This window comes from Passer montanus, unplaced genomic scaffold (assembly GCF_014805655.1).
Source record: "Passer montanus isolate IOZ18808 unplaced genomic scaffold, ASM1480565v1 scaffold51, whole genome shotgun sequence".
NCBI lineage: Eukaryota > Metazoa > Chordata > Aves > Passeriformes > Passeridae > Passer > Passer montanus.
Window position 1 is genome coordinate 4,989,341 of NW_024370041.1, and position 21,895 is coordinate 5,011,235.

The 21,895-nt window shown below is 38.7% G+C and overlaps 1 protein-coding gene across 6 annotated transcripts in view; it reads right to left on the reverse strand.

The window, feature by feature from the left end:
* The window catches only part of ZFYVE28 (zinc finger FYVE-type containing 28), a 144,569-nt gene that overhangs the window by 63,482 nt on the left and 59,192 nt on the right, over nucleotides 1–21,895 (reverse strand). For all 6 annotated transcript variants that reach the window (XM_039723912.1, XM_039723910.1, XM_039723909.1 and 3 more), the window contains exon 2: nucleotides 14,894–15,034. In XM_039723912.1, coding sequence (XP_039579846.1) covers nucleotides 14,894–15,034 — 141 coding nt within the window. The remainder of the gene's footprint in view (nucleotides 1–14,893; nucleotides 15,035–21,895) is intronic.

A 21,895-nucleotide genomic window follows, 5' to 3' on the forward strand; every position in this document is an offset into this window, starting at 1 on the left:
AGCTAATAACAAATGGGTTTGGATACATGGTAGCACTGAAATTTTGCTCTAATTTAAGCAACAGAAATCAATTAGTTGGAATTGAAGTAGTAAATCTTTCACTTGATCCATCTTTCTACATAAAAGCCTCCGGATTTTAATGCCTCTTTTGGTGGCTTTATCTGTTATCTTTTGGTTTATCTGTACACTGGGATGTGCAGTTTTGTTTCAGGTGCTCTGTTGAGGCTTTACAGCAGCACAGGCAGCCACTGCAGAGATTCTGCTTTGGGATTTACTCCAAACTCCTCATTTCCTGGAAAACACAGCTCAGAGTTTCACATAACAGACAGCACTTATATTTCATTTTGATAGGGAAGATAATGAGTGATAGTGAGTCAGTGCATGTAGATAGCCACAGCAGAGGACAAATGGTTTATTTTTGGCCTACCAGTAATTAGCCATATATTAAATAATTAGACCATAAAGCTAACATCAACTGCTGCATTAGCTTCCAGAATAGGTACCAAAAAAATGCCAAGAAATTAATCTTCCTTATAACAGAAACATATGTTTAGAGCAACAAAAGGCAAACATATCTACCCTTTTGTACATGCCATTGATAAAATTTATGGTGCTCTTCCACAACATTAAATTTAATATGACCTTTCTGAGGTCTTTTGCAAGACTTCTTCAAAGGAAGGTAACTTCCTGTGCTGTTCAGTACCTCTTTAATAGCCATGTTTTGAATTATCAGTAAAATCTAGCTAAGGCAATGTGGTCTATGACAACATCACCATGAGCTGAATGGATGATATTTTAGCCTCTTCATTTAAGTAAGTCCATGATATTTTTTGTCACCCTTTCTAGCTTGGTAAGTTCCAGAACCCCTTCAACATCATGTGGCAATCAGAAGTCACAGATGAACACAAATCAATGCCAAAAATAAAGGAATATTTTATGGCAATTAAAGCAATTAACAAGTATTTTAGAGTTTTATGGGCTACTTTAACAGAAGAATCCAGTAACAACGTGGTGTCTTCTCTGATGTAACAAACAGGTTTTCAATGTACACACAAAAGTCCTGGCTTCAGAATCCAGACAGTTATTTCACATTAGAGATCCAAAGCCTCTCTATGCTTTTCCCTCCAGTCCATCTTGCACAGATCAAGAAGGCTGAGCTTTCAGACTCTTTTTGCCTCATCACCTAATTGGTTATTTCCCACTGGCAATGTAGCACTATGGAATTGTTTGGGTTGGAAAAGACCTTTCAGATCAAGCCCAACCACTAACCCAGCACTGCCAAGTCCACTGCTAAACCACGTGCCCAAGTACCACATCCACAAAGTTTTTCATCACCTCCAGTGATGGCAACTCAGCACTGCCCTGGGCAGCCTGTTCCAATGCTTGACAACCCTTTTCATGAAGGAAGTTTTCCTAATATCCCATCTAAACCTCCCCTGGTACAACTCGGGCCATTTCCTCTTGTCTTATCAATTGTTACTGGGGAGAGGAGCCTGAACCCCACCTGGCTTCAACCTCAGGCAGAGGTCCATAAGGTCTTCCCTGAGCCTCCTTTTCTCCAGGCTAAACATCTCCGCTGCCTCAGCCACTCAAAAAACTTGTGCTTGGCCACACCCCTGCTGATGCAGGCCAGGTGCCATTGGCCTTCTTGGCCACCTGGGCACAGCTGGCTCCTGTTCAGCCACTCTCAACCAGCACTCCCTGCTCCTTTTCCACGAGGCCTTTGCAGCCACTGTGCCCCAGCCTGTGGCACTGCAGGGGTTGCTGTGACCCAGGGGCAGGAGCCAGCCTTGGCCTTGTTGAACCTCAGAGCCTTGGGCCCACTGATCCAGCCTGTCCAGATCCCTCTGTGGAGCCTTCCTGCTGTTGAAGACATCAACTCTTCCACCCACCTTGGCATCATCTATAAATTGAAGGTGCAACTCATGAGACTCCACTTTCTAAAAGTAACAGAATTTTTCTTTGTATGAACTTTGGGGAGCAGCTCCTAGTTTAACCCATCCCAATAGAGAGTACTACCAAAATTCACCATGAAAAGGCAACTTGGACATCTAGCAATTTAAATTCTGTATTGCCCCAGCCTAGCAACAACAACTCTCAATAAATAAGAGGAATTCCCATGCAGAGGGCAGAATGAAGGAGATGTCATCATTAATTACTGCCATCGTCACTTTGCCTTCCCCTGCTGCAGTGAAAGCATCCTGCATCCCCAACACATTCATTGCTGAGTTGGCATGGATCCAGCTTTCTTCCCTGTGGTTCTCTGCTGCAAATTAATTCCCTGACCTGCAGTGCACAGCATTTTCATTCCACTCTGTCCACAGCCTTAGATAACAGGAGTTTCTCACAATGACCTATTTGACCCATGTGAGCAAGTGGAAACACATGAAAAAACTTGTTAATATGAGAAGCTACAATTTAAGGCTACAGTACTAAACATTGTTAGGATCCTGTTTTCAAAGAAAAAATATTTTTAAATATGAATCACTCCCTACATAAGTTCAAATATGAAATGTAGAAAGAAAACACAATTCCTGTTAGTTGATGGAGTTGTACTGATGGCCCAACTTACAGTCAAGCATTTTATATTTTATAGCCATTTGCTAATTATTCTGTAGTGACTAGAAGTTTCCAAAAAAAGAAGAAAAGCTGTTAAAAGCCAACATTTAAAAAGACACATTTAATTATTTTATTTACTGATAATGCATGTTTAACTTTGAAGATTTGTTTTTCATCAAACTACAACATTCCACTGATCACTTGACATTACTGGCGGGGGAAAAAGGCAAATTTAACATCTGTGAACCAAACCAATAGACAAAAAAAACCACCAATTTTTCTGATACTTAGAGGTTACTTAGTGTATTTAGAACAACCATACTCACGTTCATTTGCAGTGAAGTATGGTGAAAACATATGAAAGGGTTGACAAGTGTGCCTGCTTGCAAAAGAAATGTTAAGAGCTTTCACTCGGTGGCAAGTGGCAAACCCAAACAGGAAGCAGGTACCTGACACCAACTGTTTGAAGATGTCAGGCAGCACAGAGAAGACATCTGTTAGAGCAATGCAACTCACACAAGTCATCACTGCTAGGAGTAATGAAATTCCAAATGTTGCCATCAGTTATAAAACAACCGAACTGGAACTCTAAAGGAAAACCACCAATTTACAAGCCCTATTATGAAAGGAAAAAAAGTCAAGTAGATCTCTGTATTGTCTCAGACTTAAGCTTAATCTTGACATCATCACTTTAAAATGGCTGTTCTCAGTTTTTCTTTTTTTTTTTTTTTTTTTCCTTGACTGGCACTGTCCCCACCAAAATTAAATTGGAAGACTGTATAAAATAAAATAATTTTCTTTTAATAAATCCTAGCTCACTCACATCAAACAGCCTAATCCTGGCACAAATTTGACTCTCCTACCTCTGCATCAAGTTTCTCATCAAAATTAAATTGGAAGACAGTGTATAAAATAAAATAATTTGCTTTTAATAAATCCTAGCTCACTCTCACATCAAACAGCCTAATCCTGGCACAAATTTCTGACTCTCGTACCTCTGCATCAAGTTTCTTAAATACAAACCTTATGAGAACTTTGTTCTAGAGTCCACCAGCTCTGTTCCACTTTAAAAAAAGCCTCAGACACAAATCAAATTCAGAAAACAATCATGATTCCCTCCACACCACAGATCAAAGAGGAACACGCAATAGGTTGGACAGAGGCTGCTTTTGGTTCTTACTTCTTCCCTCTGTTGTTAAAGGTATCTTTATCTACTACAGTTTCTAAATTCTGTGAACATGAAGGTTTCTTTCAGTCAGCTTCCTCCCTTGATCTCAGTAATTACCCTGCTGTCTCCTTCACTGACCTCTACTAACATATCTAATATAATGTCTCCAGGGCTGCAAATCAAGCAGGCAAGAAAGACTGGTCATTACTTCATCTAAAAGTACTCCTGGTTCAATCCACACTGTTTAACCTCTGTATCAATTAACAAAACATCAGGAATAGATTCTTGCCAACTTCTACCCAATCATTAGGTTTCAGAACCCAGCAGGGAGTTCCTTTCACTTTTGGCTAATTTGTCTCCTTTAATAAGATCTATTTCTACCTAATTCTACACAAAAATGTTCTTCAATGGACAGATGCAATCACACACAAAAACATCCCACCTCTGAACTGTCTCATTGTTCACAGTGATGGTACATACTCCCAGTTTGCTCCTGTCAGGAATGTTAATGACACAATTAGTATTTCATAGATAACTCACTGCCAATCCACTACAGCACTGCCCTCTGAGTTCTTTAGCAGCTCTCCATCGAGGGATGCTTGTTGATGCTGACTTTGTAAAAACTGCTTCTCTTCAGCATGGATACAAATCCAATAAAGCAGAGAATGAAAGAGCATATATCTTCCCACCTAGAGATTCCTTCTACTCATACCACTTATCAGATAGCAGGAGACACCTTCAAATAAGGTTTTTTTACACCTGAAACAGAAAGCCACTTTTCATTACAGACTGGCGTCAGGCTGTTCTGCAGTGTCAGCCTTTGGCAGCCAGGCCAGCTGGGGACTCTGCCCCTTATCTCACCTACCCCGCAGTCCCTGTCCCCACATCTCACCAGCACTCAGTGCTCTTGTACTGGGGACACCTGGGAAGGGTTTCAGTGCACACACCCAGAGTAACCCCCATCATTTCACTGCTCCAGTTCACAGACAGACTCTACAAATGCGTGCATCAGGACAGCTGAGCAAGTGTTTCCAATGTAAAGCTGACCACTGCTTATTTAAACTAGCCTCGGATAAGGATCTAAAACTTCAAAGCTCTCTCAAAGCTGTGCTTTGAGGGGTGCCATGTATAATTGTGGGAATAGGAACAAGAATAGTGCAAATTTGGAATGGAAAACTTTTAAACTGACACTGCCAACAGACCATGGAATAATGCCTAAGGAACTATGTGTGATAACACAGAAATACACATTGGAACAGAGGTATTTTTATATAAAATCAAAGTTCATTTCTCTTGTTTGTCCGTGCTTAAATACACAGCCAAGCAATAAAGTTAAGATATTTACTGAAACTTAAATGTTTATAACATTTCTACCAAGTGCCCAAGGGCTTGCTTGAATCAAAGACTGGGCAGCCAACACGCAGAGCTGCTAAAGCTATCACAGACCTCTGACCAAAACCACTCAAATTTACAGAAATATTTCCTTCTGAAACCACTCAATGCTGTTCCATTAATACAGTTATAAAGCTCACTGGTAACCCACAGCACTGGTAAATTTAAAAGCCTTTACCTGCTAGGAAAGAAAGAACACACTTAGCATTAAAAATCAATGAAAAATCTGATTTCACCGAGTACAGAATTAATTGAGTTATGCTGAAGTTGTGCAGCTGTAGACAAAAGACAAAGAAAGGCCCATGTGAAATTGCACCACAAATACAGAGTTATATCCAAAACACTTCAACTGAAAACCAAGGAGACCAAACCTTTGGAGACTTTCATTCTAAGAGTGTTCGAGCTTCAAATAATTTTTACACTCTGTGTATTTTAAATGAGTGATTTCAAGTTCTCCTAAAAATTTACATAAAGATAATGCTGCTTTCCTGGTTGAGGAATCCCCTCATAATTTTCTTTTCTCAGTTATAAATTATGACACTTGCATTTCAGAATAAGCCAGACAACCACAAATGTTTTAATTAGATCTACTGAGAAAACTCATCACATTCCAGCTACAGGGTTAAAATATTTTACAGTCAAATCTGCAAAATCCCCATGGAGGAATATTGTACAAATAATAAACAAGGCTGGCACTGAGGCCAGAGGTTTGTACAGATGTATGAAAATGAAAAATAATTTTTCATACCAGTTATCAGCTAAGCCAAAAGGAAACATGACTCCAAAAGCCTGCTAGAATTCATCTCTGATTATTTATGTCTGCATCAGACCCAAAGAGAAAAAAGCGAACAAAAAGCACACAAAAAAGACTTTTTCACAGTATCAGAACAATTCCAAAGCAAAAATTACCAGAGCTTACATCACAAAGGCAGTTTAGCCCAGAGCCTCAGTTGCACAAATCAATTGAACAAGCTTTGCAGCCTCAAGAGGATCATCATTTACCACCTCTACATGAACTGTTACACTGTTTGATTATGAGCCCTGTCTGTGTGGAACAGCAACAGCTTCAGCAGAGTTACACACACCGCAGGGCAGGAGAGAAAGCAAAGAATACAAATCTCTGCTGCTTGGTATTCGTGTAAGTAATCTTCAGGCAAAGAAACCTTGAGACCTCTAGAGAACTGAAAATGTATTCTCAGGGCAAACCTAAGAATTTATATTGTGTACATCATAAGTTAGTATCAAGAGCACTACATTTTCTGAATTAAATTCTGAGCTTTTCTCACAACTATGGAACAAGGAGCAGTACAAACATGTAAGAAGTATCCACCTTTATTTATCTCTTCACCATGTGAAGAACCATGTACTTGGCATAATGCTGCTGCTGCTCACCTCAACACTACCTTGAGAAGTGTTGAAAAAATAGCATTAGTCTAAAAAAAATGGAAATCCAACAGGAAAAAGTAGGTGATATAAACAAAAAAGGTAAGCTTCCTTAACCAAGAGCACATTTTTATGCGTAATTAATTTCACACAAGTACAGATTTCCCAAAGCCTTTAAAATTGGAAGTTTTTAGGAATGCAAGCATGCAGGAACAAAGCCTACTATCTGAAGCCTGCTCTCCAACAGCAAAACCCATCCTTATCACAAGCTGTTTTCATATCAATAATTTCAAACTTCTTCAAAGCAACACTAGCTTGCTAATACACATAATACTTTCAAAAATGAATCTTTTTTAAATTATTGTCTTAAAGTCTGCATTATCTGCATTACTTTTCACCAAGAACACTGTGCAGCAATGAGTTAACACAAATTCTTTCAAAAGCATAAGCTGGAGGTAGAAAACAACCAGTGCATGTTTACTCCAAAAGGAACTTGGGGTTATAACTGAACTATTTAAGCTTCTCATTCTCTTTGGCTAATTATAAAGTTACAATGATTGAACAAGCCACCCTAATGGCTAACAATTTATTTTCTTCCCATCACCTTAAATTCCAGCCATTCAATTAGTAGTTTATTGTTAAATTATACACTGAAAGTAATGAAAGGGCAGCCTGATATTAATCTATCCTCTCAAACTCCAAAGTATTTTGTAATGCCTCCTTCCAGTACGTGGAAGTCTTTGTTGTGTCCAATATTTAACATACATAGATATCTATTTAACACCTAAAGGCTTTCATCTCAAGGTGCAGCATGAGGATCCAGCAGGAGGAGCTCGAAGCCTTGGCCCAGTCCCAGAGATTTGGCATCAGTGCCATGAGCAGAGCCTGGTGGGATGAGTTCTGTGACTGGAGTGCCCTGCTGGAGGGCTCCAGGCTGGTGGCAGGTGGGCACGGCTGGCACAGTGTGCAGTGCAGGGGCTGGAATGCACAGAGCTGGCAGCTGGCACAGCCGAGAACCTCTGGGTGAGGACTAAGGACAAATGAATGAACTGGGAATGCTGTCCCAGGAGGAGCAAAGTGAGGGGAGACCTCACTTCCTCTAGAGGGCAAGGGAGGGACAGACACTGATCTCTGCTCTCTGGTGACAGTGACAGGACACAAGGAATGGCCTGAAGATGTGCCACGGGAGGTTTGTGTTGGATATCAGGAAAAGGTTCTTCCCCCAGAGGGTGGCTGGGCACTGAGCAGGCTGCCCAGGGCAGTGCTCACAGCACAGCCTGGCAGAGCTCAGGAGTGTTTGGACAATGCTCTGGGGCACAGGGTGGGACTCCTGGGGATGGTGCTGTGTGGGGCCAACAGTTGGACTTGTTGATCCCTGTGGGTCCCTTTCAACTCAGGATTCAAGGATTTTGTTAAATGAAAACTTACTTGTAACAACCTGACACATGAGAAAACCAGATTGCACAATATTCCACAAAATATTCTTCATAATAATCCATTATTATGAAATGAATTATTTCTTATTAAAAAACAGGCTTTAACTTTCAAGTATGTTAAGGTCACAATGAAAATTAAATTCCACTGCTAAGAACTGATTTGAAAAAATTACTAACTTGCCTTCTTGTTTTTCTTATCATACTTCCCCAGTATTAAAGAAAAAAAAATAAGTGAAAAGGATTTTTCTATATGATTAAGTGAAAAGGCTTCTAGCAGAAGAAAACAGACTTAATCCCCAAGTACAAAAACATTACAAAATAAATAATTTGCATGTATGGTTAATCTTGCTAACGTGGGGCTACCATGTCCATATGGAGAAAAGAAGGAAAATTGCAGCATATTTAAGTCATGAGACTACATAAACAATTCAGACTACATAAAAAATTCAGTGGCTGATACTAGAATCTATCCTTCTTTGCACCAGTAAAAAAAAAATATAATTAAAATTTAGCCAATCACACTACAGCAGAGCTGACAGCAATCCTCTGATGGCACTGCTGAGGAGTGTGGAAGAACAATAAAGCCCCTGACAGTCAGACACGTCACATTACATTAATTCCTACACAACTGCATCTGCTATAGTATCTTACTTCACAAATGCTGAGGAAAGTCAGCCTTAAAATGACCTGACTTCATTGTCCTCATTTAGCCTTCAAAAGCCCTGGGAATGACACCCCTGTGTCCCAGGTCTCCTGTCAATACTCATTCAAGGTACCAACATGCCAATTGTTAGCAATATAAAAACTATGATCCAGGGCAAATAATCATACATTAAGAAATGAAAAATCATTTTATCTTTGGAAGCTGAATGTTGGAAGACTCCAATACCTCTGAAATTAAGAGCCTTCTGTAGCTGGGTTCTCCTTCACAAAGAAGAAAATGTATTTATAAATTTGAATAAAACTTGTGACCGAAGAAGAAACTGTTCTAATTCAAGTACAGATAAAATATTTATTTTGCTCTTCTGTTAGCACTTCGTGTTTTATATGGATGACTACCTCATCCACCAAAGCCAGTGGTTTTCCACAGGAGTTTGCATGCAATGATTGTGGTCATCCTGAGCAGATGGTACAGCACAACCTTGCATCACAGCTCTTTAGCAGCAACCTATGGCTACCCCGGCATGCACCATTTAACATAATATAATCACATCCCTTTTCCACTGATAAAAAATTAATAGTGTTTTGCACACAAAGATAAGTTCTCTTTTCATTATTTAGCAACTTGTCAATCCAGATTCAGTTTCACCCTTGTGCATTATTGATTACCACCTGTGTTGTCATTTCATGCTACATCAACTTTTGTTTATTTTTAAATATATATAATAAGAAAACTCAAATGTCACACACTGAAGAGCCTTTCCATTTCCCACTACAGAGAAATCAATGCATGCTCTATCATGTTTCTCTTCCACTCTGGAAATGTTACCAAGCAATTTGCAAACCCTGCAACAGCTTCACAGTTCTGTGTGATGGTGTTGAAAGCTTTGTTTGTTTGGAGTTAGATTTTTGATGGTCTGTTGCTTTCATTTGTTTGGTTTTGTTTTCCTTGTTTGTGGGGTTTTGTTTGGGTTTTTTGTGTTACTGTTGTTGGGGTCTTGTGGGGTTTTCTTAATTAAATACGAAACCAATACAGAAATGTGCCCACATAAATGGTGTAAGCTGAAGTGAAAGACAGCTGGGCTGCTATCCCCATATCAGGCTGAAATTGGCAACCACCTCCTAAAGTGATCATTATCAAACATGATCACTGCTTTGGTCAGACACAACACAGTGTCAGGCAAAGGGCTTCCCCACTTCTAAACTTGTTTATCCACCCACCTCCCTCTTCAGAAAGCAAGTAACATTCCTAAGCTTTTAAGATACACCAAAAATATATTTCAAAGATAAAGAACGTTTATTTCCTTTTCGTGTTAAATTTTGGATTCAACAAGGCCAAGTGCAAGGTCCTGCCCCATGTTGGGGAAATCTAGTGAGGGGTGTCCCCACCCATAGCAGGGGGTGGAAATGGGTGATATTTAAGTTTTCTTCCAACCCAAACTATCCTATGAGTGTGATTTTAGCATGTGACAAAGCAGATTCCCCAAGTATGCTCCCAGCAGCACTGTTCCTTTACTCCTTGTTTACCATATTCAATTTTAACACCTTTCCACATCCCACAGTAAGCCCCTTCAGCCTGGAACATATTCCTATATGGTAAGGACAAAGCTTTGTTTTCACTATTACTAGTTGAGATACTATTGTTGAGACACTATTGTATCTCAACTTATTTCACAGTGATGCTTTCAGTTGTTAAATTGAGCTTGAAGAAATATGGAGATAAGTGTGGTTGAAACAGCACTTTTGATAAAATTCACATTTTTTATTGCTACAGAACAGAAACTGAGAGAGGCAAGTGATAAAACACAACACTGAAATATGATTGGCTTTCTCCAAGGGCTCCAACTCCTCCAACATTTACTTAGGCTACAGAGGGCAATGAAGCTCAGGTTCAGAGGTGCCTCCTTCTCAGCACTATGTAAAGGAGTGACCCATACAGGAGGCAGTCCACTAAAGACTGCATTTTAAACCTCATGTTACAGCAAACTGGAACTGCTAAAGCTGAATTGGAAACACTGGGCTGCCAACTGCAGCAATTCAGGAGGTGCTTCCCAAGAAGGCAAAGAGCAGGAAAGGAGTGAAGAACCAGTGTAATGTACTGTCAGTCAATGTAGTGTCCATCACTCCTACCAGCGAGCCAGAAACAGTCATGTCTCACAAATATCATAAATTCCCCATTTTACTGTGCTGTGGAACAGTGCAGAAGGACAGCACAGCCAGGAGAGTCTAAGGCTTGCTTCAGCTCAGTGCCCTGATGGGGCAAATTCCTTCCTCGTGCACTTCAGCAGATCAAGAGACACACTGCTGAGAGACAATCTGCAGGAATAATGCTGATAAAACCATGCTGCAGCTGACTCATGTGCTATTCTGAGACCTCAGTACTGCACACAGAGAAATAATTCTCAGTGTACTGAAACAGCATGATCCCAAAAACTATGATCCCAAAAACATTCTCACCTGTTATGCACAGGTTTGTTACCAGTGAAGTCCTGACAAATCTCTGCTTTAGAAACAAAGGGTTTGTTACTCTTTACTCTTAAACAAAACAAATGTTGCAATATTTAACAATAAACCCAACTCCATTTAAATAGCCAATAAATTGTTTTAAACCAGTTTACCAAGGCAACTAACAAAATATTAATCAATGTGAAAACAGCAATGATCAAAGCAAATTAATTTAGAGATTGATAGTGAATGCATGAGTGAATAATTCAAAAGTGTACATGAGTTACCATCACTTCTTGTAAAATTCAATACTGTGTGATGTTGTGAAAAGCACAGGAAAGGACACCTTGTTATACCACTAATATAAAAATACTGCAATGATTTGTGTTGTAGGGAAGAAAACTCAGATGAACAAGCACTGCATATGCCTGAAGACTCACTAATGCAGAGAAGTTTTTCTTAAGGAAAAGAGAGTTTTTCTTCTAGAACCATCAATTCAGTTCAATAAACCAAAATTTGTCATTCTGCCTACCTTTTGGTTCATTTAAGAAAAACTTACACAGCTTTTTATCATGCATCTCAGCACACTTTATATATTTTTAATCTTAACAGAAACCAGTAGAGAAGTGTTTTATTCTGCTTAATAGATATTAATCACACAATAAATGCAAGATACTGTATTGATAGATATGTTATGATTTCACAATATTTTACCACTGACATGCAAACAGCAAAGCAAAATGAGGGATGACATTTTTATCATTGGCTACCATAACTGGAAAACAGTGTTACATCACATTATTGTGAAAATGAAAGGCTTTGAAAACTATCATCTTACTCATCTTACCACTCTTACTCATGGATTATGCTACTCAGCATCCTGCTGTACAGTCAACCCACAGCATCTGAAAACCAAGCTGCAAGATGTTCACAAATTTTAAAAAGTTAATTTACTGTAAAAAGTGTGATTCTTATCAGCAGACAGTATTATGACAAAGCAGAAGATGACACTCAGAGTTGCAGTTCCTTACTAAGGAAGCCTCAACAGTCTTGCAGACAGACTGCAGCTCTCTGCACATCCACAGGAACACCACAATGCACCTTACCTTCAACTTAACACAACTGGCAGTATTAGTCAAGGCAAGACAGAAAACCTGAAGCATGTCCACTATAAAGTATTGCATCCTTTAGGCAGAGACCTTCTGGTTTGTCTGAGTCTGTTCACACTCTACAGCAAACTTGGACATCTTTAACAAAACTATCAGAGCTTCAAAGACTTAAAGCCTGGCTCTTCAGACATGGTTAAGATCGAACATAACACCCAACCTCTCTCCAAGAAGAATCTCCAAGCAGTTTGTGAGACTTGTTAGCATTTTTTTAAAAAATCACACTAATTTAAAGGCATTTCCTCTCTCTAATTGATAAAAATAAAATTCAAAAACATCATTTGTTAATCAGGCAGACACTATCAGGAAATAATATGAAAATAAGCAACCCAGGAACAATGAATTACTTTAAAAAACAGATGCCAAGATAGAAGGACATGGAATTTTAGAAATTTTTGTCCCTAAAAAAAACCTCTAAGATCTGACAGAAACGCTACGCCTCTAAATTTCATGAAGATAAAAACTGGGAGTAATCTGGAAATCTTAAAACTAAGCTTTCCATGGAAATACTAGCACAAAATAGGAAAAATAAAATAATGCAAACACTGGGAGTCTGGTAAACTATGTTCTGTGGTCACAAAATACTTTTCAAAAGCATTGCCTGAAGAGTGAGAAAGTGCACATTTCCAAAGAAAAGGTCTCAGGATGCATGACTGTTTTTGCAGATACCAGAGGCATTGCACAGGGCAGCTGTTACCCTCCTTTTACATGCACAACCTTCCACCACAATGTTCTGAGCCCAGGGCTGGCTGTTGATGCTCCATCATTCTCAAACCCCACCACACCTTAGGCTAAAACCAATTTTTCCTCCTACTATGTGATATTTGGTCAGCAAATACCCACATTTTGAGTCCTTAGTAAAACACTGTTCCTTCTCTTGTTTGGAAATCACAGGAAAATTCTTAAAAGAAACAAAAAACCACTGCATTTACAAAATAACATAAGACCTAATTAAGCAAAGCCATTTTTGACATGACATTTGACAATGATCTGACCTATTCTACAGAACTTTTAAAACTACAAATTACAAAAATAGCTACATAAAAAAACCCTTCATCTTTTCTTTCAGTTCTAGCAACAGATTGTTTTAGTAACAACAATCTGTTTGACAAATGAAACTACCAGACATCAAAAGATATTAAGAGTCACAAGGTAGTGAATCACTACAGAAGCCAAGCAAACTGACCAAGGAGCAGTCAGAATTTGCATTTCTTGCACTCCTACAGGTGAAACACTCAAAGAAGCTATTTTTTTAATAGAACAGCTCTTCAGGTCTGCCTATACTACAGGAAACACATCAGAAAGCCTGTGTGCCTGCAGGGAAACAGGGAATAAATTGTCATTGCCAAGGATAAAACAACCAAGGAGCTTTGTCTTGCACAATGATAGTGTTAACACACCCTTCATATCAGAAAACCTTTCCTGCCAGTTTGGAAAGTATTTGAGTAGGAAGTCTGTGGAACATCCACTACAGGAGGTTTTGCAGAAGGCAGATAAATATTTGTGAAACGTGGTTTGGGTACAGCTGATCTTTAATACAGAAGACTGAAGTCTTCCTCTCAAGGCAACTTTCACATCTATTTTTTTTCACTCCAAGTCACAGCATTTTTAATTGTTAATAAGCTTACAACTTCCAGTTTGGTAATCCCTTAAACTCACATTTTTCTGTAGGAACAATACAGTAGGAAATTGTGAAGATATTCAAAGTCAACAGAAGCACAAAAATTGTTTCTGACAGAACAAGACATTCATTGTAGGCACTCTTCAAAGAGCTGCACTTCTAAAATTTAGTTTTCTTGCAAGCAAACACAGAGCACTTGACTGTTTTTCTTTTCAACAGACTCAGCTAACCTAATGTGAACACTTCCTACAATGATCAGAGCACTTTTCTTGAAACTCATCATAACATGATTAGTGATGAAATTTTTCCATATAATGAAGTTTAGTACATTTTATTAGGAGTAACAGGAAGAAATTTTAGCAAGGGTGAATCCAAATACATTCTTTACACTTAACTGCATCATATTTTACTTGGTGGATATGTAAATGTATATTTATTACTATGGTCCTTCCACGTAAAATTGCCCTGAGGTGACAGCAAACATTTATTTTTCATATAGAAATCCTCATACCACCTGAGAATCATGTATTTTAGATCTGAACCTACTCCAGTTCAAATTGTATTTCCTGGGTGTGACTGGGAGAGGAAATATCAAAGCATGTAAATACAGAGGGTACAAAAATGTAGAGTCTATGTCTAAAAATTTCAATTACCTAAACACCACATAACCCTCTGAATGTAGTTCATTTACTAATGAAAAACTCTGAGATTCATGAGGCATGAAAGCTGAGCAGCTACAAATGACATGGATATTTTTTGCTGCTTGAAATTTTGAAACATTTCTCATGTCCTGTATCCTTATTCTATATAAAGGAAACAAAGCTTATAATGTGTATTCTTATTCAGGGAAAGCATCAACACTCTTAAATGAGATGTAGAAAATTTATTTTATGGCTAGTTTTTTCAAAAATATACCATTTAAAGTAATGAAAGGCATGTGTCTACAAAGGCTCATTTTAAAAAGCTCTGACAATAAAAACTAACTAATACATAAAATATTAATGGAATACATTAAATGCATATAAAAATCCCAGAGAAATCAGGAAGCTGCCACTTTGATTACCTGACAGGAGCGAAACTGGTTGACCAGCAGTGTACATCTCTGTGGGTCTTTTCTTCCATCCAAACTGTCCAGTTCAGCTGCTACTTGATTTAGTTCCTCATCAGCATAGTAGAACTGAGCAAGGAGCTGTGGGTCTGTTCTCTGCATTGGAGACATGGACAATATGACATTACTATTGCAAAAAAACCAAAACAATGCCAAAAACTAAACCAACTTCAGCTAGTTGTATTTACTGTGATTTTTTTTTTTGAACATATAAGCCAGATAAGCAGTATGGCACCATGGAAAAGAATGATAATGAGATTATTTACACACACTCAATTTTTTTTTCTACTTTGAAAAAAAAAACCCTCAAAAAGCATCTGACATAATAAATCTGAGACATTTCTCAGCTACCATTACCTCCAAAGCCACCCTGGCATTCTCACTTCTTGTGGAATAATTATCTGGAGGAGATAATTATCAAACCAACTGATCAGAAGGTTTGTTTATTAAACAGAAGCAGACTTCAGCTCGAGGCAGAACAAGACAAAGCTGCTTTCCAAGTTAAAACAAACAAACCATGCCCCCCAAACCTATCAAGCAATGGAATAATCTATCAAGCACCACAGTAACCTTTGCAGCATGGTCTGGTCAGACCCTTCCCTTTCAGCATCACAAGAACAAAGCCACAGAAGAGAAAGGTACTGAATCTACCAGGGCCAAACAGATGCAAAAACTTTACAACACTAATAATGTCACTAAACAAGGCATTACAGAGAGAAAATTATGTCAAAAGCCTTTCAGATGGCAAAGAACAGAATCATCAAAATGGATTTCTGGCCACATTAAAACAAAGCAGCAACTATAATAAAAAGACCAAACAAATAAAGGAATGCCTCCTCTAAACCACTGAGAAATCTTAATAAAGTGTAAAGGTTTACACCATAAAATAATTTTTTGGAACATTAACAGCTAGGAGTTCTGGTTCCAATATCTTAATTGTAAGCTGTCAAACATCTACACTCCTGAATAATGTCCTCACTACAGCCCTGATATAAAGGTGCCCAGAGAGAAGAATAAAGCTTGTGATATATGGTCAGGGAAACAAACAAAATTCAAAATGAATGATAATAACAGGGAGAGCATGTAATTACTCTACTACTAAATTTTATGTTGTTTAGTTCTAAATTTCTGTATTTATAGTCAAGTTTAGTAAAGCATTTCTTTAAGCATTCTCCACCCGATTGTGTTATTTCTGATTTTTGTTTTCCTTCAGCATTTATCCACCATCATTACAACCCTCTAGACAAAGTTAATAAACAAAGATGCAGGAGTCTGTATGGAATTGTGATAAAGCACAACTGCTGATTTTTAAACATCTAAATTACAATGCAGAAGCAAAATAAGGCAAGTTATTAAGACTGGTCTCAAGCAAAACAAGTATGCCTGAGACACTTCACTCCCACGTGGCTGATTTTTTTCAAGTGGAGGAACAGAAGTTTTAATTGAGTTCTCTCAACTGAGTTATGTTTGGTGTGGATTAGTAGTGTGATCTTTGATTAATTGTGTCAATCATGTGTGGTCCCTGGCAAGATGAAACTGCATGAAACTCTAAAACTCTTCACAGGGGGCCATTTAAAGCGAATAAAACAAGTTTACTAATTCAATTTACTGCACTAGGTACAAGAAAATCAGGGATAGTGCCATGTTCAATGCCAATTTTTATTTTCAGTTTATGCAAAATATGGTTTAAATCATTTAATCCAAATTCCTTACTATTCTTTGGCAGACTAAAAATTAGCAATTCCCATCCTTGGGTACTAAAATTAATTAGAAAGACTTAATTTGAAAACATCTCATGGACAACCTTCCACTTACCCTGGTAGTTTGTTTCAGGAAATCATCCCATTTAACAACAAAATAACACATCCAAGTTCTTGTTTTGATTTGCTGGACTTCACCAACACTGGTCATTTTGCCTTATTCAGCATTAGTTCTATTTGCCTATTTCTGTTTTCACTGACTGCAGTAACCCCTTTAACCATGTCACCACTGCGGGATGCACTTCTGGGTTTGGGATTTCTGGGGAGAATTTTTGTTTGGTTGTATAGGAAGTTTTCTGTCTGTGGTGATACTGCTATAATCATCCCAACACCCTCTTCAGTATGAGCTCTCCAGGCAGCAATCTCATTCTGCAAGCACACCTTGCATTCCTCTGCCTAATGTCTCTTTATATTCCACATATTCAGCCCAAGAAATGGCCCAGGGTATCCTGAGTATCTTCATTGCCAGCACACCACTGGAGAACTTTCTCCACAGATTTGAAACCATCACTTCATATACAGGTCAAAACTTGCTATCCCCATTTGTATGCTGTACACAAATTATCATCCCAGGCAGTACCAAGACAGGAATCAGCACACCATGAATCAAAAAAAAAAGCCTCCAACCAAACAAAATAACACACATTTAAGCCATTTTATATAATAACACACCACTCTGTTAATTTATGAAAGATCACTCACTGAATATTTATTTTAATGATTTTAATACTTTCTAATAAATTCCACTCAACAGGTCAAATACCAAAATCAGAAGATGCCTGCCTGTCATCCACAAAGTCAGTATAAAACTGTCCATATGAAAAAACTGTATTAACTGGTGAACTGGTTATATTCTGGCTTTAACCATCAAGTCCAACCAATGAAAAACCAATGAACAGTGACCAGGATTAGGTTCAGTTTATTGCACAATAAATTCTGATCTGATTTTTCAAACAGGATTTAAATGGACTATAAGAGAATTTTAAAACGCCTCTAAATTAAGAGGCCTGTTAGCTGGTTACAGGTTATTAGATAAATAACAGGTCTGTAGAATAATTTATTGCATGTTATCAAAGGAAAAGATGCTATTCTCACATCTTGTAAACAAGCTGGTAAACCAAAACCAGAAATTGTCTGTAAAAAATAGTGACAACTAACAGAGAAAAAATATTCTAGCACAGACTTCCCAATATGGGACAGAGACCAAAAAATAAAGTACCAACAAGAAGCCAGGGTGCCAACAGACCAATCTCAAACCACACGGTAATTCTGGAATCTTTGAAAATCACATTTACAGACACAAGGGTGGTTCTTAGGGACACGTCCCATTTTAGAAAGAAAATTGGAAGTACTTTCTGCATGACTTTTAACAGCAGCTTTCAAGTATCAATACCAGCTCTTTTTGAGTAACATAAAACGTGCGTCATCTCAGACCTGACAGCAGCCCATAATTTGAACATTAAAGGGAATGTTTTCCCCCAGGTTTCCATGATCCTTTGTAGAGAAGTACAGATTTTCTCCAGGCTTTTTCTTCTACTGAGATTGCAACAGGAATTGCAGGATTGCAGCCACCACCACCACAAAAAGAAGACATGATGATCCCAAATAAGCCCAAGAACAGACAGAAGCAAGGGAGCCATGCAAATGAACAACATCCCAGCTAGCCACAGCACTCTCTTCCGAAGCCTCCCAGCTGTCCTCTGGAAAATAATATCCATTATTTTTGAACTGCTGATCTAAAGTCTTCAGAACAACAGCTAAAACCCAACTCTGCTTAAAATAAATTCCATGGACTAGAAAAGCTCCAGATCTCCCATTGTTCACTGGCACTATTCCAGCACTAAGCATTTGTTTTTCTGCCACATACTCAGGAACCCTGACTTGATCCCTATGGAATGAAACTATACAGAAAAGCAGTAATTATATGCCTTTGCTGATGGTAAATCCAGATTGCCTTTTGACACGGGAACAAAGTAAACCTACATCCACTGGGGTAACTTTTCAAGTAGAACTTGGTAAAAGGTACATTTTACACAAATACATGTATTTTATTACACATTGTATAAAACACCTTCACAATCACGGGACAATTTTTGGTGACAGAACATGTGCAATACTTATAACTGCTGCAGGGTCCAAATGACACAACCCTTCCTTAACCAGGAAGGTTAAACATGAACTGCCTGCTCAACCATTCCTATTCTGCTACAGCTCCAACAGCTGAGTGAGAACTTTTAGAGAAAGACCATCACGTTCACATCACTGGAACTGTCTTCCATCTACGCAGCTTCCTTTATTCCCTCTGTGGTAAGGGAAAGGGTTCCTCTAGAAGCCTGGACACTAAGGAGTTAATGATTGCTATGCCTCAAACACCAATTTCTCACTCAAGTGAGAAAGTCAGAACAGGATGTGCCTGGAAATGGGGGTTGTGCAAACACAGGGCAGCACCTTGCTGGAGCTCATTTTCCAGTTCAGGTCCACAGTGAGTGCACCAAATAAAGTGGAGAAGCATGGAAGTGGGGTCAAGGAGTGGACACGACCAAGAGAGAGGGCTCAAGACTACCCAGGACCTAAAAGTACCCCCTCAGCCTTTCTGGGAATTCTCCATCAGAGCACTGTACATAGCCCATAGTGTGGCATGAGACTTGCAGAATCCCATCCCAGGAAGGGATCCAGGCATTTCCATGCCAGCTTGAACGTACATAACCTGACAAACTTTTTGTTTCATGGGCCCCACTGCCAAAGGATCATGTCTATGACCACTAGAACAGCAAAACAGTGATTAAGCCTCACCACTGGACCCACAGGTGGTGTCATCTTTCCTCTCAACTATCTACTCTTATCCTTCTTTTATTTATGTATTTCGTGATATTTTTATACTTTCATAGAAGACAAATAAAATGCCCACATACGTTCCACTGCAATTTAATTGTTTTAAAAGAAACCTGCCTCATAAACACACTGGTCACTCAATGCCTTTTCAGTGTAATTCAGCCCAAGGACTTCATTAACAGGAATCTCAGTTAGCCTGCCTCAGAGGCAGGTCATAACAGTAGTGTGTCTCTAATAAGGAGGGTCCAGTTGTTCTCAGTCTAAATTTGTTGCCTACTATATTTTCAGGGAAAGGAAAGAGGCACAGGATCAAGCTCAAACTTTCCAATCCCCAAAATAAGTACTGCCATTATCAGACAGTCCTAAATATGAACAATTACTGCACAGCACAGAAATTTTTTTTAAAAGGGACTTCCCAAGAAAAAGCACATTCCCTTTAGGATGAAAACTCATGAAAGCTATAGGTTAGAAACTTGCTTCTATCTGCAGTGTAGAGAAAATAATGCTTCTGTATTGGAAAACAACTCCTTGTACCAGGTGGCAACGTGGTCTGTGCAAAATGCAGAATTAAGCCCTAAAAATTCAAATAAAGGCACTGATGAGCCAATTCAGCATTTTCAAAATTACAAATGATGTAGCATATAACTAGTTTTAAGCTAATTAAATTTAACTAAGACTTCCATAACATTATAAGGAAAACTTTTTTGTTCAAAAGTGACATGAATTAGGCACAAAGCCCAAAGTTTACTTATCGCCATTATGAAGACGTAATGCACTTACAGCAACAGAAACTTAGTCAAGTGACAACTTTTTACATCAGTCACAGCTGCAGTGTAAGTTTAACTGGCAGATGACAAATTGCAAAGACTGAAGGTACTTCTTCAAAAAGAGGTATCAGCAAGTTGTTACATCTGCTTATTCCTCACCTCACACGTAAGCAAGTGTATTCACATCCTTCCTTTGGACAGGCACTTAGAATTTGTCATTAATTTCCAAATGCTGATAAATAGCAAGAAGAAACAATTCTCTAACAAGCAGGTGAGTCAAAAGTTCTGGCATTTAACTGTCAGAACATTTAGCTGCAAAATTTTTTCTTCATATCAAATGAAAAAGGAACTGTAGTGCAAGTACATAGCTGTATGCGGAGGGGGGTTGCTTGGTTTTGGGTTTTAACTTAGTTTGTGGTACTTTCCTTTTAATCTATCTGAAGTGCTACCTGTTAAAGAAAAAAGGGAATAAATTCCCTCAACAGTCATATTTTGGTACAATGCCATTAAGTCTTATGCTAGTGTTGCACATGCATAAAAAGGATTCAAAGATGAAGACAATTGGTAATTGGTCACGAGTATATGTAACAAAAAGCACTGTGAAAAAAGCTACAGCCTGGTTAAAGCTTTGCCAACTGCTCTGTGTTTATCTATATCATATCATTACACAAGCAAGAAAGGTGAACAGCTTGTTAACACAATAAAATGCTAGCAGCACCTTAAGCAAAAAGACAAATAAAACAAACAACCCCAGTGAGATAATGATTCATAGGACAACAAAAATCAGGTGGATAAATGTTTCCAATGTTCTCTACATTGGGTGTAATTCCAACCCCCCCCAAAAAGGAAAGTCTTATAAAGGTTATGCTTAACTAGAGTACCAAGCATCTGAGACTGCCATGCTGTGGGTTTTCACTCATGATAAAGTCAGTGTACGTAGTTTCTATTTTTGACTGTTCATCATACTAATCTGGAAAAGCATGTGCTCAAATCCATACTTTCTGGGGGAAGCACATGAGCATATGCTGAATACAAATTACTGAACCTTTTGGACATCTATTCTGCAGAACAGGAGTGCTCTGCAGCTGAGCCACAGCCTTGGCTTCTAGGAAAGAACATGGACCCCAGAAGAGAAAGGGGTTTTGCTGTAGGGGAGTGATGGAGCAGCCACTTCTACCAAGTGAAGAGTGGGGAACCTTCAAGGCTGCCCACTCATCCACCCTATGGCAGGCTACTCTTAATTAGCAAAAAGTCAACATTACCCATATTGCATCTGTTCTGCTCATGATGGCAACTGGTGAGTGATTTCCCTGTCTTTATCCCAGCCCAGGAGCTTCTTCCTCCTATTTTCTTCCCCTGGCCTGTTGTGCACAGGAGTGAGAGACTGGCTGGGTGGGCACCCAGCATCCAGACAAGACAAGGTCAACCCACTCCTCTGAATTTGTAAAACACTTACCTAAAGCCTCCCCCAGCAGCTAATGTCTCAGAGTCTGACCTTAAACTAATCACATTTCATTCTCAGCTGTTGCAAGAACAATCAAGTTTAAAGAACAAATATTTACTTTGAAACAAATTCAGCTTGTCAGGATACATATTGA